The sequence below is a fragment of the Amphiura filiformis genome, chromosome 1, assembly GCF_039555335.1.
Source record: "Amphiura filiformis chromosome 1, Afil_fr2py, whole genome shotgun sequence".
In the NCBI taxonomy this organism is placed as follows: domain Eukaryota; kingdom Metazoa; phylum Echinodermata; class Ophiuroidea; order Amphilepidida; family Amphiuridae; genus Amphiura; species Amphiura filiformis.
The window spans coordinates 64,835,238-64,850,959 of record NC_092628.1 but is presented as its reverse complement, the minus strand read 5'-3'; the positions used below and the strand labels follow the sequence as shown (position 1 = coordinate 64,850,959).

Genomic DNA, 15,722 nt, shown 5'->3' with positions numbered 1-15,722 from the left:
GCAGCTCGGCATATGAGGTCAACGGCCGGGAGTCAACGCGTGATACGCGTCATCTTTTGCGCTCCGCGTGAGATGGGCGCGGTGACATGCGCGTGTACGCAACACTAGCAAATCGTGGATCGTGTTAATTGGGTTCCAACGCTGCGTGACGCAGCTTGTTTATGCCCTGCGTACTGGTCATAAACGGTATTTATGACCAGCAAAAAAGACGCAAATCCAATCAGAAACAGTCGTGAGTATGTATGAATAATGATTTCATACATACTCACGATATAACGACGTTTCTGATTGGATTTGCGCCCTTTTTTCCTGGTCATAAATACCGTTTATGACCAGTACGCAGGGCATAAACAAGCTGCGTCACGCAGCGTTGGAACCCAATCGCGATCCACGATTTGCTAGTGTTGCGTACACGCGCATGTCACCGCGCCCATCTCACGCGGAGCGCAAAAGATGACGCGTATCACGCGTTGACTCCCGGCCGTTGACCTCATGAGCCGAGCTGCTTCCTGCAAGTAGGCCTACTCATTTTCTTCCAATTTATGAAGGAAAACGGTATGGAAATGTTATTTAAACTTGTAAATCCTTATTATTTTCATCTGTATTGAATTGCTAAGAATGTTGGGTATGTCTGAATGGGGTTCATTCATAGGATTTCGGGCATGATCGCTGTTTATGCCCTCGGCTCACGCCTCGGGCATAAACAGCGATCATGCCCTCAATCCTATGAATGAACCCCTAATTAATCAAGTCGTCGAATCCAAATAAAACATCGTCTCTGCGACAGCTTGTCATCTGACATTTTTGTTCGTGGCCGTGATTTCATAAAAATAAAATGATTCACTATAATTGGTTACATTCCTGATGAAATCCAGTAAACGATTAATATTTTTAATTTGATTTTGACCAAAACTTATCACTTTCTATTATTATTATTATTATTATTATTATTATTATTGGAACCCCTACTCCTAAACATCACAGATCCCAATTAAATCAACACCGTCCCTTTGTATTTATGAATATTATCAATCATCCAGGTAGATCAAATAGTTATACTAAATTATAATTCTATTCAACTGGACTTACTATTTCAGATTTATGATGGCTACGGTATCATGTCATATCCATGACGCATCATCAGGCCGACTGATCTTGAATTGGCTCTGTATTCTCGACCTGTGACGTCACGACGTGACGTCACACGAGGGTCGTCGAGGGGTCTTCGTAACACTTGGACAAGTTGTGGCGTAGTCCCCTCCGCTATTCAAAGTTGGCTCCTCCTGCGAACATATATAGCTTCTTTCACCCCTCTTTCATACTACCTATGTTTTTTATCAAGCACAATAACGTCCTTGTCCTCGAAGTTGTGTTTGGCTGCTTTGAGGTGCGTGTATACCGCGGAATCGTTAAGCCCTGTTGAACTGGGGCGACGATGTTGGTACATACGCTTGTGGAGAGGTTGTTTAACAACTCTGTCGAGGTTGTTTAACAACTCTGTTGACAACAATATCAAGTTCACCCAAGTAGGTGCGGACAATAACCAGTTACCCTTTTTGGATTGTTTGGTCAAAATTTAGGTAGACGGCACTCTCCCAACATCTGTATACAGAAAACCCTCGCGAACATTTGAAGTCGGCCTTAGGTACCTGTGGGTACAAGGACTGGACGTTCCAAAAAGCTTTGAAACCGCAAAAGGACCAAAATCGTCCAAACAATCTTCTACCACCTCTTCGAGCACACGCAAGTTCGGTATTACCATCCCTTATGTCTCAGATGTTTCTGAGAAGTTAAAGAGGATCTTTGGACAGCACCAGATCCCTGTCTCATTAAAACCCTGCAACACTCTGAGACAAAAGTTAGTCCATCCGAAGGATAAGATCCCTCAACGCAAACAAAGCAACATTGTTTATGCGATTAACTGCCAGGATTCGGACTGTACATAGGAGAGACAAAACAACCTCTCCACAAGCGTATGTACCAACATCGTCGCCCCAGTTCAACAGGGCTTAACGACTCCGCATGGTATACACGCACCTCAAAGCAGCCAAACACAACTTAGAGGGACAAGTACGTTATTGTGCTTGATAAAGAACATAATGGTATGAAAGAGGGGTGAAAGAAGCTATATATTATCGCAGGGAGGAGCCAACTTTGAATCGCGTCTCAGGTCAAGAATACAGAGCCAATTCAAGATCAGTCGGCATGATGATGCGTCATGGATATGACGTGATACCGTAGCCATCATAAATAGTAAGTCCAGTTGAATAGAATTATAAATTAGTATAACCGTCCCTTTGGTTTACAAGTTATCACACTTATATCCGTCCTTACCTTCTCCATTGGATTCCATACGGGATGCCGTGTTGACGGTATCACCGAACAAACAATATCGGGGCATCTTTAGACCAACAACTCCAGTTACACATGGACCTTTGAAATATAAAACTCTTTCAATGTAATATCAACGTTTAAAAAGATTACTGCTTTCTGCACATTGTAAACAATTTATAATTCAGTACAATATTTGATCTAATACATCGCTCTTTTAAAATACCTGAATGTACGCCTGCTCTCAATTTCAACTGTCTGTCTGGTTTATGACGTATGACGAAGGATCCAACAGCTTTGAGAAGTGCCAAAGACATACCAGCTATCTCACGGGCGTGGGTATTACCATTTGGCACTGGTAACCCAGAAACAACCATATACGCATCACCTATAGTTTCCACCTGAAAATAATAATTCCGGTGATATCGTGGCATTCTATGTCTATCGCCCTACGGTGGGGATTGCTAACGTACATTTCCCCGATATCGAGACCATTCCACACAAATTCAATGGCTACGGAAACGAACTTTCCCGCATAACTCCACAGATTCAATACAATATATCATAATATATGAGTATACACGTACCTACGAACTGTTAGAAGTTGTACGCTGCATCAGTTTTCCACATTTATTTAATTTTTAATGACAAATGTCAGACACTACACTACTTTTAAATTGTGGAGTAATTTCTCTGGTCCTTGAAAAGTAACATATAGGGTGATCAATTTGATCTTCACCCTATGTCACTGGCATCAACAGTCAACTTGAACTGCTTCTAAAAATCTGATGCAGTGAGTACTGGTGAACTCATGAGTATTTATTTGACCTTGACTGCTCTGACCAAATGAATTTTGCATTCTTTTTCAGCAAATCGGTCAGAGGACTTGCTATCTCTGAAAAGTTTCTGAGGTACCGGGACAATGACAATACTGTACAGCTATTAATAATAATAATAATAATAATAATAATAATAATAATAATAATAATAATAATAATAATAATAATAATAATAAAATGAATTATACTGAAATCATATAAATGTAATGGGATTTTTTTTTTTAATTTCATATCCTTCAGTTAAAGGAGTATTTCGTGATCCTAGCATCCTCTATTTATGTCATTTTATATTAGATATCCACAAAAAATTCAAATTTCACGATATCTTTGCTAAACGAATTAATCTGCAAGAAATATTTTGTACATAAACATTATGTAGCCAGAGGTTTCCAGTGATATAAAAATCTCAACTTTTTGGAGAAAAGTGGGGGTTGAGGCTGTGGATCACGAAATGCCCTTTTAAACTATGAGATGTAAAAACAAAAAAGAAGAAAATGATTCGTCAAATTTTATACCTTGTATACATCAAAGTTGCCAATAATACCATCAAAACAGGTATACAGATCGTTGAGGAGAGCCACAACCTGCAGAATAACACGTATCATTATTATGTTGATTCTAAGTTACACAAATTTATCATACTTATCTGCAATGTTATTGGTCGTTTAGAACAAAAACAGCAATTGGCGCATCTCAAAATAAACGGACATTGTACTAAATTAAAAAATAAAAACAAAATACGAAACAAAACTTATACCTCCATTGGTGTGCTCTCCGCAGAAAGTGACGTAAATCCCACAATATCACTGAAAAATATCGTGACACAATGAAATGCTTCAGGATCTACGACTTCTCCACGTTTTAACCTGTCCGCGACTGATCTGATTGTCAAAATTGAGAGTGAAAAGTTGGCAGAATAAAGATAGTTTATCATCGATTTATCATCATATTTTATATTACATATCAGTAAATCAATTGATATAAAACTCCACCCCACACGCACAGACAGTTTGCCAAATTATTGACGAATACAGGATTTGGGTAAAACAATAAAACGTTGCCACAGCGCATCGGAATACAACCAAGAGGAGAAAATATGTTCTACGGAGTATGTAGCTGCATGAACGAAGACGTTACTGCTTGACAGTGTGGAGGAATCGTGTCAACATGTTAATTACTAAAGCTGATATAACATATCATAATTATCATTCTTACTTTGAGATGAATTTAGTGACAAAACCTATATTATCAGTCACACAAATATCATGGTTATTAATTGTCTTGTGCCGTCTTGTTTGAACTGCTTATACCATGTTTACGTCAACTTTATAATTGAGAATATGGGCACTATTATACGGGTGTTTATAGTATGGACACTATTATACGAGTGTTTACCTTGGCAGGACTTCATAGAGCAATGTTTCAGACCTCTTCTTCTCTTCTAAGAATGCTGCCGTCCTTTCCTCTACAAGGGATTCTAAATTGTTGGCATATTGTTCCATTCTTGATAGTAAATTGTCGAGGATATTTTCACTGTTTGTGTCTCTGTAAGGTATTATCAAATATATGTAGATTAGAATGTGATACTGTTTTCCCCAACAAATTTATTAAAATTTAGACATAGAGAACAGTTTTGAGTTTCGTGGCAGTGATTATATATTTTAGACAATTAAATATTCCGTAGTCTACGAAACGGTGTTTGTACTCTAATATCAAATAAAGCTGGCACACAAGATGAATGGTATGTGCTCTATAAAGGAGATCCCAAGGCTTGGTATAAAGGGTACAATTTCTGTCCCATATGCATGATTTTCTCGGGAGAGTTAAACGTCCAAAACTTTTATATAAACTGGGCTCAAAACGAAACTTATATTTTTCACAAGGTCATATCTTAAAAGCCTGTCTATGAAAATGAACCAAAATTGCACACAGGATTACTTCAATACTCTACTCCAAACACTTGTAAGTAACCAAACAGTTGTCTATCTGACACAACAGCAAAACGCACTGACATGGAACAGCTTCCTGGACCATATTCACAGCCCAATAATTGACACCCAACACAAGAAATCTGTGAGTAAGTGAAATAGTGTGGAACAAGGCCTGTTTCTTGAAGAAAGTGTGTGAAAATCAGAAGCAGCCGCGTTCCACACTATTCCACTTACTCTTTGGAAATTATCACCTGTGTAAGGATCTTAAACGCATTCTCACAGATTTCTTTTGCTTGGTGCCAATTAGTCGCATGTGAAATGTGAATGTGGTCCAGGAATCTATTCCGTGTCAGTGCATTTTGCTGTTGTGTCAGTTGGACATTCTCTCGTCAGCTTTTTTAGATAAAGTATTTAATTGTTTAGAAAATTAATTCTTAATTTTTTTATTTTAGGGAAATTTAGAAACACATATAACTTAAAATAGAAAAACTTAATTTAAAAAGCGAAAGAATTTTCTATATTTGATTACCTTTCATATGACACCTTGTTTGTTGAAATTGGACCTAGAATTTAGGTAATTAAAAAAAGTCAAGAAAATTGAAAAAGTACTAACATTACCATTAAATATTTCCTATGTTAAGACCAAAAATCACTCTCCTTATTAAGTAGCATTTTTGCAATAATATAAATCAAAAACCAGATTTATGCAGTGGGTATAAAGAAGAAAAAATAACATTTAAACAAATTATCTGTTTTCCTAAATTAAGTTGATTTGGTGAACTTGGCAACATGCCAAAAACACTCCATGTTCAAAGTCTATGGAGCTTTTCAATCACAAAAAATCAAAGTCAAAAACGCTCTTTTGGAAAAAATTAAAAATTGGTAGGTCAGTTTTTCTCACCCATCTACACATTCTGTATTATTTTCAACCAAATCTCAGCATGACAATGATGACACCGTAGCCGTTCATACTACCTTAAGAAATACGTTGCAAAGTTTAGTTAAATGGCTCAATTAGAATGGCTCCTGCCATGCCACTAGACTAAAAGAAACGTCAAACACATATTATATTAACATTGACTCACTTAAGTAGTTTCTTAACCTCTACCAAGAGAGTTTTAATGTTTGGTCTATCTTCGGTTTTTCACACCAGCACATGTTCATGATGCTTTTCAAATGAGGACTGCTAAAAGCTTCATGTGGTACATGCGGCCGAAAAGGCGGAGATCCACCAGTCTTGATTTTATCAAGTATACCTATTTTAAAAGGAAAAACACGCTAAAGTAATTTTATTACTTTTAAATAAACAATCATCTAACTGAAGTGAAAAAATATTAAATTGAAATTGATTGAAATATCAATATAAAACAAAATTGATTCTCGTAAATGTTGTATTAAATTCCAAATTTATTACATCAATTTACATCACCGTAATTAATGAACCTGTTTCAATTTGGATCATAATTAAATCTAAATAAAATTAGTGATCATTCACCTCCATATACCTCACTTACATATTGTTAGATTTCTACGTGTAATTACATTTTGAAACGTCAATACATTTGTATCACGCATATAATCGGGAGGACACAAGGTAAATAAACGAATGGGTCAAAACACAGGGAGAATAAATTTATTAAAAGCTATGTTTTTACAATCAGAAAACTCATTAAGGCAAAGGAAAGGCTCAAATTTTCTGGGCACAGTATCGAATGGAAATTCTGGCTTATGAGGAAATGTGATTTCTGAACACAGCCTCGCCTTATTGGTGTCTTTTCTTTTTTAAGTTTAAAGTTTAAGCACGTTTTTGCAATCAGAGTTTCAAGCGACATGCAGGGCCGGATTTACCATAGGGGCAATTGGGCCCGGGCCCAGGGCCCCCAGATTTTGGGGGCCCCCAAAATTGCCCTGTGCAGTGTGCGTCTTCCATTTTAGCCGAAAAATAGGGTACACAAATTGCAAAATTTTGCGCGAAATGGCCTGTATACAGCTTCAATTTGGGCCAAAATAACCTAAAATTGAATTTTTTCGCGCGCTTCGCACGCAAATGTCCTAGTACAATCTAAAAACTGGCACATGCCTTCCTCACGGTTCGTTTGGGGCCTCCAAATTTTGGCCTGGCCCAGGGCCCCCAAAAAGGTAAAGCCGGCCCTGGCGACATACCTTCGATATCCATTTGCATTCGTTCGGAATCAAAAGGCAAACTCCTTGTAGTTATTTCTTGTATTATAATCCCGGCGCTATATATATCACCTTCCTTTGTAATTTCCAATGTTGGCGACCGAAGATATTCTGGTGCTAACCATAAAAGGTCTGAAAGATGAAAAACACGGCCACCTATGTAAGACAAAAAAATCTAAAAGCAGTGCATTTTTTTGCGATCATTATTTTCAACCTAGAAATATGAGTTATTTCCTTTTATTATTTCATTTTAAATCCGGCAATTAGTGATCAATTGTTCATATTGCTGTCGTGACTGTTAATTTCGCATGCTATCTTGATATATATTTTATCTGGCATAAAATGTTTAAGAAAATCTAAAAGTGCTTCCTGAAGTTCTTAAAAGAAGTCTTATGACTTTCTTTCTTAAAGGGGTTGTTGTTTGGTTTTATTAAACAGTAAACGTTAATCGGCGTATTGGTTGAGCCTCAAAATTGGTCGATAGTACCCAAAGCATAGAAGGTCATCTACCTGGCCTTTGCTATAGGAACTACCATGACTACACCAACCTGCATTTTTCTGCTTCTTAACTTCCTTAGCAGCTTTACGAAAATGATGGAGGCCGAAATCTGTCAGTTTCATTGTAAATCGGCTGTCTATGACGCAATTTGACGAACGTAATCTGCCATGACATCCTAGGACACTATTATGAAGGTATTGGATACCCTGTTTATACAAGAAAGGTATTTCAATTTTCAAATAGCAAAATTAGATTCTACAAAATATGTTTTGCATCCGGTTTTACAAATACAAGGACTTCGTAGTTGCCAAGCTCATCCCCAGTACTCTTCAAACCGAAGCTTTAATACCATTGGAATTCGATACCATTGGAAACCAGCGCACGTACATTCAGAAGACTTTGAGGACCCAGAACTTCTAAATTATTGAGGCTTTTGGATTTTGAACTCTTGTATTTGAAGTATCTCTGATAGAAGTGTAAAACCTGAAAATTTAATTCCAATCCCATTCTCAGTTGGCATGACCGGTCACAAAAGCACATCCGTTGCAGACGTATTCACAGAAAATGAACTTTTTGAGTTACTTGTGTTTCAGTTACAATTGCTCTGTAGTGTCAGATCTTTGATGGAAACTGATACAGTTTTGTTTGCAAGAAGGACAAAGCTAAAGAAAACCAGCAAAGAAAAAGATCAGAGTCTTTATCTTTTGGTCAACATTTCTCAATGTTCTCTGTTGCGCGCGGACGTACATTTTGTTTGGTGCGGACGTACACATTGAAAACGTTTGTACGTCCGCAACGATAAAATGAAATGACATCATTTCAACAGGGATGCAAAATCAAGACACCTCATGCAAAGAAAGTTATTTATCAGCTTTCAAAATATGCAAACTGTATTTGTTTGAAACCAAAAGAAGACTTTAAACAATGTGGTTAAAGATGGCAGTGTTTGGGAGTGAACGTCCGCAACAGAGGTCAATTTTCACACTTGTACTGGGTAAAAAATAAAATTGCTCTTTTTTCTTGAAATTGGCAGCAAATACTGAGATATGAGATAAAAACGAGTTTCAAATTTTGACCATTTGGTTGGGTTGACATTACGGAACTGCCCATTACAGGCGATTCTGTCAATGTACTCTACCGTACAGACGATGAGGAAGAAAAACCTGCATGGTCACCATAGGGTCAGAAATGACTCGTAGGACGTATGTGATGAAATTGTACCAATCTTAAAAAATAAAGATGGGCACTTTGAACACATATATGAATATCAAGTTGTTCCGCCATGCCGATCTGCACTTTTCAAATGCTGTACTATATGTGACATGAATACCACCGACATAATTATAGCTGCAAAGTGCTATCAAGTGTGTCACCGTCATTTTGTCTTTTGTGTCAAATTAAACCTCGTGCTACTGAGGCTTTTTTTAAATAAAAACTATTTTCTTTTTAAACATCAAACATCCACCGGATTTTTAAAAGCAAAATGTGAAAGGAAATGATGTCTATATCCTTAAAATATCATGTAGTTTCACCCCACCCTACTCTCAACGTTTTATTATCGACCTTATCCCAGGTAGTGCATGGGCTCACTACTGAGCGCAAATCCTACGATTATGGTGAGCCATTTGGCGCAATGTGTGTTTATTTGTGTAATTTATCGCTTCCAATTCAATAGTATACTAGTACCCTCTTTCATAAGATTAGGGTTAATGTGTAGTTTAAAACTTCATTTATAAGTATTTCAAGTATATATATATTTCAAGTATATTGATTAAAATCAATATATATTGTGATCCGAAGATCAAAATACATGTCAATGGACGGAGTAAAGCTTTCTTTAAAAAACTGATATATAAACATGATAATCATGAATGAAAAAAAGCACATATAAAATAACATAAAATGGCATACAAAAGTAAATACGCTATAATAAAGCATTATGGAAGCAGCTCAAAGCCTTTCGGCATACATTCGGTACTATATATTTAGTCTCACTTCCTTGTTCATACATGTATTTGGTAAACCGCTCTGATGACCGGTTGATCTCAAATCACAAAAAAGTAATTTTAGAGTTTTGCACATATACAATTTTTTTTTCTTTATTTAATGATCATTCTTTTCCAGTTCAGCACACATTTCAAATAATTCAATATGAAAATATAATTTTGTTAATGGTGTCAGATTTACCTTGAACAAGTCAGTAATAAGCGAGTTCTTAAACATTGCATCTAACTTTATTGCCTCGTTTTCCAATACATCCTGTAAAGAGAACATTCGAATGGTAACAAAATTAAAATGTAGTCATTTTACCATGAATACTGATACTTTATTCCAGAGAATCTGATTTTAAAGTCAACGCTAACTTGTACGCGTACTCCAATCGAATCAATTCAAAATCATTCTACTGTGACTGATTATGCCAACACTAATCTCTAAGTGTAATTCAATAAAATCAATTCAATATCACTCTACTGTGACTCATTACGCCAACGCCAACTTCTACGTTAGCGCCAACGCCAACGCTAACTTCTACGTGTATTCCAATCGAATCAGTATATCACTCTACTGTGACCAGGGAAGTGACAAATCATTGAGTCAAAAATATGATAACAACTTTTACACATTTTCTAACTTGGACAACAAAAGCTGAACTTGTCTACTTTTCCCATACATTTAGAATTGAGAAATATGAGAATCCGGTGTTTAGAAAGCCATACTAAATGTAACCGGCTCAGTCATTTTCGTAAAGAGTTTTTTCATAAACCGCTGACTGTCCCAATCTGATCGAGTCTAGTGTTGCTTGCACATTCGCAAACTAATGTGTGTCAATAATACTTTCTTTAAGGAAATGAAATGAAAGCAGTGTTTTAGCACGTAATATGTGTATGTATGCATAATTATATCGGAAGAAAAATAGAAAATAGACACAGTTCTCACCTGAAGGCTGCCTTTAGGACAATACTCGTATAAAACTGATACATTAGGACTGTCCACACATGCACCGACGAACCGGACGACATTGCTGTGCTCAATTTGACGCATCTGTAACGTTATCGCATGTACATTAGAAGAAATGCATTTGCTCCCTTGGCAATATAGAGCCTGACATGTAACGCATATCTCAGGCTTCACAAGGTTGTATAACTGAAACCTGGTCATTAGAGTTGCATTATACTTTCAAGAATTTTGGTTTTTATAGAGTCACTTGGGGGTAATATGGCTCCTACATGAAACCTACCTTGTATTACAGTCGCTCTGTTGAATCATTGGGTCTAATACGACCTTTCGAATGTCCTTTTAGCTGTAAACATAGCAATACAGTACTGCTTCCAAATAGTGTTGTTTAACACTGTTGTTTAACACTATTTAATAAAATTGTCGTTTAATATGCTTCGTAGATACACAAAAAATAGTACTTTTTAGTATATAGAATTAAAGCCCTTTAATGTGCCCTGATATGCAATAAGGTCTTACAACCAGCATAATTATTATGCATTAAAGTTACTCACATTTCTCAATTCAACTAACAAATCTCGACTGAGCTCAACTTTGGTGGCGTCTTCAAACATCCTCACGACAACTACACGACCCTTTATAAGTTAGAAAGAAAATACGAAAACATATTATTATCTTATCATATTAGAGGTGTTCATAATATACATTTCATCTTGTCAAAATCAAAAGTTAGTTACTGACCTGACAGTTTCGACCATCTTGGACGATGGTAATCTTCAGAGTGATGTTTTTCTACCAACAGAGGGCGCACCAGCGCCCAGAAGTGGGTCGTATACGTGACTAAGATATGGCCCCCTCGTCTATGTTCATAGTATTCGGTGCTCTCTTCCTTATCCAGATTGCTTCTCTAATACGACGAGCTCCCGGATTACATTCTTTCTCGAGGACTTGGGCATCTTTCCAATATTGATAACATGATTCTGTTGAACGGCATGATCCGCAATCGCTGATTTGGATTGTTTGCTGCTGACCGATTGTTTTCTTGTTTGTCGAGTAAAGCTTCCTTTACTATGGGCTACTTTCTCAGTTTCCTTTTTAAAGCCCTTTCAGTCTAATTTCGAAGCGACGCTCAGTTCCTTCTACATAAGTACTGTCACAATTTGCACAAGTGATGATCGTAAATACAATCCGAGGTACTCATGGGGTCTCTTTTATCCTTTGGATGAACCAACGTTTTCTTAACGAGGGGCCACTATCTTAGTCACGAAAACGACTCACTTCTGTGCACTGGTGCGCCCTCAGTTCGTGGAAAAACATCACTCTGAAGATGACCATCGTCCAAGATTGTCAAAACTGTCAGCAGGTTAGTAAATAACTTTTGATTTTGACAAGATGAAATGTATATTATGAGTTTCTATGAACCTCTTCAACATTGAGGCCCATCACGCAAACATTCTTATTACAGGTTTGCGGGAAAATTGCTCCAGTGACATTAATTGTAAAAGCAAACATATATTTTTTCAATGGTCAGCCAATAAACGTTTTGTATGTTGTAAGTGACGTCACTGGTGCCCCGTGCAGTGGAGATTTCACTCGGGTTATGAGAAAAAATATGAGCTTTCACCTGATACCACTATCTGCATTTTGATGCAGTTAAGTGGGGGAGATGAGGCTGTCAAATTGGTCTTTAATGGCTGTCATATTTGATGGTTATCAAGCACATACTTGTTTAACCCCGCACACCGACATCGCCTGGCTAATAATTACTCGGTACAGCAGAGATACTAAAATGAATACCCGGGATCGATACACGTGAACTTGCTATGCACGAGTTTGATATGAGAAGAAAATCTTTGGATACCGGTGTAGAAAATGATGAATATCTCCCGTAAATGATTTCGTATAAAGAAACCAGATGTTGTTCCATGCACATGAATATATATTTTGAACAGATATGATAGTCGTTAGCGTGCGCTATGAGACAGTAGCTTGCGTCTTGAGTCAAAAACTGACAATAATTCCGCAATAATTCTGATTTATATGTGCCGAATTATATAGCGCAGTGTATAGGCCAATAGTGAAGGTTGTCTAAAAGAATATGACCTATGGCATACCATGCTTGACTGACACACAGCGAGGTTAGTCACCAAGCTAATCGGGGCTATTGTCAGTAGCCTTAGTCAGATGTCCTTCAGCCTATTATGCGACTGAACTATTAAACAGGTCGATATATATAATGGCCATGCGTGGCGGTGGATTCAATCTACCATGGCGATTTTTGCCATGAAGATATCGGGGCGATGACACTGTGCCCCGTGTGGTAATAATACTGTGTTTGGGTATTTATGTTTTCCCAATGTGCTTTCCCAAATTATGGCCTTATCCTAACGTGACTATTAAACTTCTCAAACAATGACAATCATACTATATCATTGTCATTTTCATGTTGCCATTGTCTTTAAGGTCCGTGTATATGACCGGCCAATCGTTTTTCGAATTTCATTTTTAAAATCATATTTGTGTATTTGTGTTACCTAGAAAAGGAAAAAGATCATAATGGGCTTTTTTCGTTTTTCTTGGTTGAAATGAAAACGATAAACGCCCATAGTGGGTCTTATACTATGATCAGGTCGTATATAGGCGAGAATTATTCGGTTTTTGTTACTGTGTGAGTCCATAAAGTCCGAATTACGCCCGCGTATGACAGCAAAAGCGCGAGTCAGTCACGCAACACTCACATTTCAATCCACGATGTAACGAGTCTCGCCTATTACGAGCTGATCAGAGTATAGTCATTTTTCTTGGTTGAACATGAAAAAAGAAAAACGATTGGCCGGTCATATATACACGGACCCTTTTAACCCTGAGTTCTGCCATTATCGCAATTAGATTGTACAGATAATAGATCGTAGTTGAATGTAGTAACGGGTACCGTAAACTATGCATAATATCTCTCTTATTAAAATGCTAAATTAGTCAAATTAATGTATGTCGAATTCAAAAGAACAACACGGCTTGTCTATAACTAATTATGTTTGGTTACGTGAGTTACGTGATAAACGTGAACTATTTTCTTGAGTGTATATAACAAACAATGCGATGAGCATTATTATGATAATTGACATTCACCTTGGCTACCGTAATTACCATTACTACATATTGGTAGATAATAGCGCCTGTTCAATATAAATCAAATTTCTAGTGACGAGAATAGAACAGTGTTTTGTTCTGCAAACAGGGCAATAAAGGCATAAATGAAAAGGCTATATTAAGGGGTGTAAAGAGGGCGGAAACCTGGTTTGGATTCCAGAGGGAGTGTGCCTGTAAGAGACACAGCCATCAGAAAAGGACTAGCTCAGATCTCGCGCCAAATAAGTTAGCAGTTCAGAAATTGAGAATCAAACCCGGGATCTCTTAGTTGTGAAACTGCATTACCACTAAGCAAACTAACTATAGTTTGATAGTAATCATTGATATTTATCTAATGTATATTGCTATTCAAATAGACGTTCCATAGAAACTAGGATATAGTTTTCAAGTTATCAACAATCAACAATAAACCAATGAATCATGGAATATTATTAATTACTTACTAATCTACCAAATAAATACATAAGTCTGTAAATAAACAAATAAATATATAGATCTACCAAATAAATAAATAACGGTCTGTAAATAAACAAATAAATAAATAGGAATAAATAAATAAATAAATAAATAAATAAATAAATAAGTGCTTGGTTGAGCACTTTACTGTGGATGATTTACCTTACTTGGATTTATTTAAATAAATAAATAAATACAGTTAGTATTTTTGGTTACAATATTCCAAACATTCCATCATTCATAATTTTCTGTTATACACGCAAAGGAGCTGTGCTTTTAATATCCGCGCCTAATCAATAATGGATCTTTCACTCCATTGTCAAACTACTGCGTTCCCTGTAGGATTATGTATTGACCAGGTCCTAAACAACTCAGTCATAAACTGGATGCTTTATAACAGTCATTGGCCGGCTTGCTGAATAGCAGGGCATTTAACAAAGAGATACCTCATGTAGGTGCCAATCACAGCATAGTTTAATAACAGTTTGGTATATATCAAAATAATGGTCAACCAACGTATCCAAAGCAGTATAATATAGACGTAGACGCAAGCTTTCATGCGGGAAATATAAAAACATACTCGCCAGTCGTGCCCTTTTATGAGATTTGATACGGCGCCGAAGACTATAGCTGTTCCGAACTCAGAAAATTTGGATGTTGTTACAATGAATTCAAAGTATTATATCGTCAAGAGACCCACATAGAGGAATACGACACCTATCCTGAGCCAATCTGTATTCTGTTGCCTGCAAAGCCGACGATCAAACATAAATTCTAAAAGGATATCCAGATATCAGCTTTAATTTCATGGTAAGCTTAAAACGCATTGAAAACGCCAAATTGCAATCATAAAATATATAATATTAGTAAATCACCAAAGCGAATGGTAAATTGGTAATGTAGGTATTTGGAAAAGTACTGTATTAACAATAACATAGTATGTGCCCAACGATTTGTCTTTGGCATGTTGCTTTGCGTTTTTGAAATCACCAAAAATATCAAAGTTTGGAAAAACGTCCCAAAATTTAAAACAAACATATGAACCATCAAAATAAATACATACTCGCACTTGGCGGCCCAGTCACTACCTGCAGCTGTGATTTGGGGGTAACTCGTCGTTTCCACTCTCCAGTTACCGCAGCCCTTAATGGCTAAACTTCTTTATTTTTTGTATTTGGTTAAATCGGTCGCTATATTTCAAAGCCAATAAAAGCATGATAAGTAGACAAGTGCCTTGGTGTGCAGGAAAAGGAAATAAAACTACCAAATTATTGACCAAGAAACTGGACAGCCTGATGATTACAATCATTACATAGAAATCAAAATACGGATCCTATGTAACTGTGCAAAACAATATTTATACGGTATTACGCAATCAAT

General features: G+C 36.8%; 1 protein-coding gene and 1 long non-coding RNA gene across 2 annotated transcripts in view; one reads left to right on the top strand and one right to left on the bottom strand.

The window, feature by feature from the left end:
- LOC140151059 (uncharacterized) overlaps positions 1-15,722 on the top strand; it is a 525,069-nt gene that overhangs the window by 153,685 nt on the left and 355,662 nt on the right. The window lies entirely within an intron of this gene.
- Positions 1-15,722, bottom strand: part of LOC140168400 (atrial natriuretic peptide receptor 1-like) — a 45,434-nt gene that overhangs the window by 1,447 nt on the left and 28,265 nt on the right. Inside the window, 12 exon segments of the mRNA XM_072191790.1 lie at positions 2,335-2,433; positions 2,558-2,732; positions 3,686-3,754; positions 3,928-4,051; positions 4,566-4,715; positions 6,187-6,244; positions 6,247-6,357; positions 7,265-7,414; positions 7,831-7,987; positions 9,969-10,040; positions 10,719-10,823; positions 11,291-11,371. Of these exon segments, the coding sequence (XP_072047891.1) occupies positions 2,335-2,433; positions 2,558-2,732; positions 3,686-3,754; positions 3,928-4,051; positions 4,566-4,715; positions 6,187-6,244; positions 6,247-6,357; positions 7,265-7,414; positions 7,831-7,987; positions 9,969-10,040; positions 10,719-10,823; positions 11,291-11,371 (1,351 nt within the window).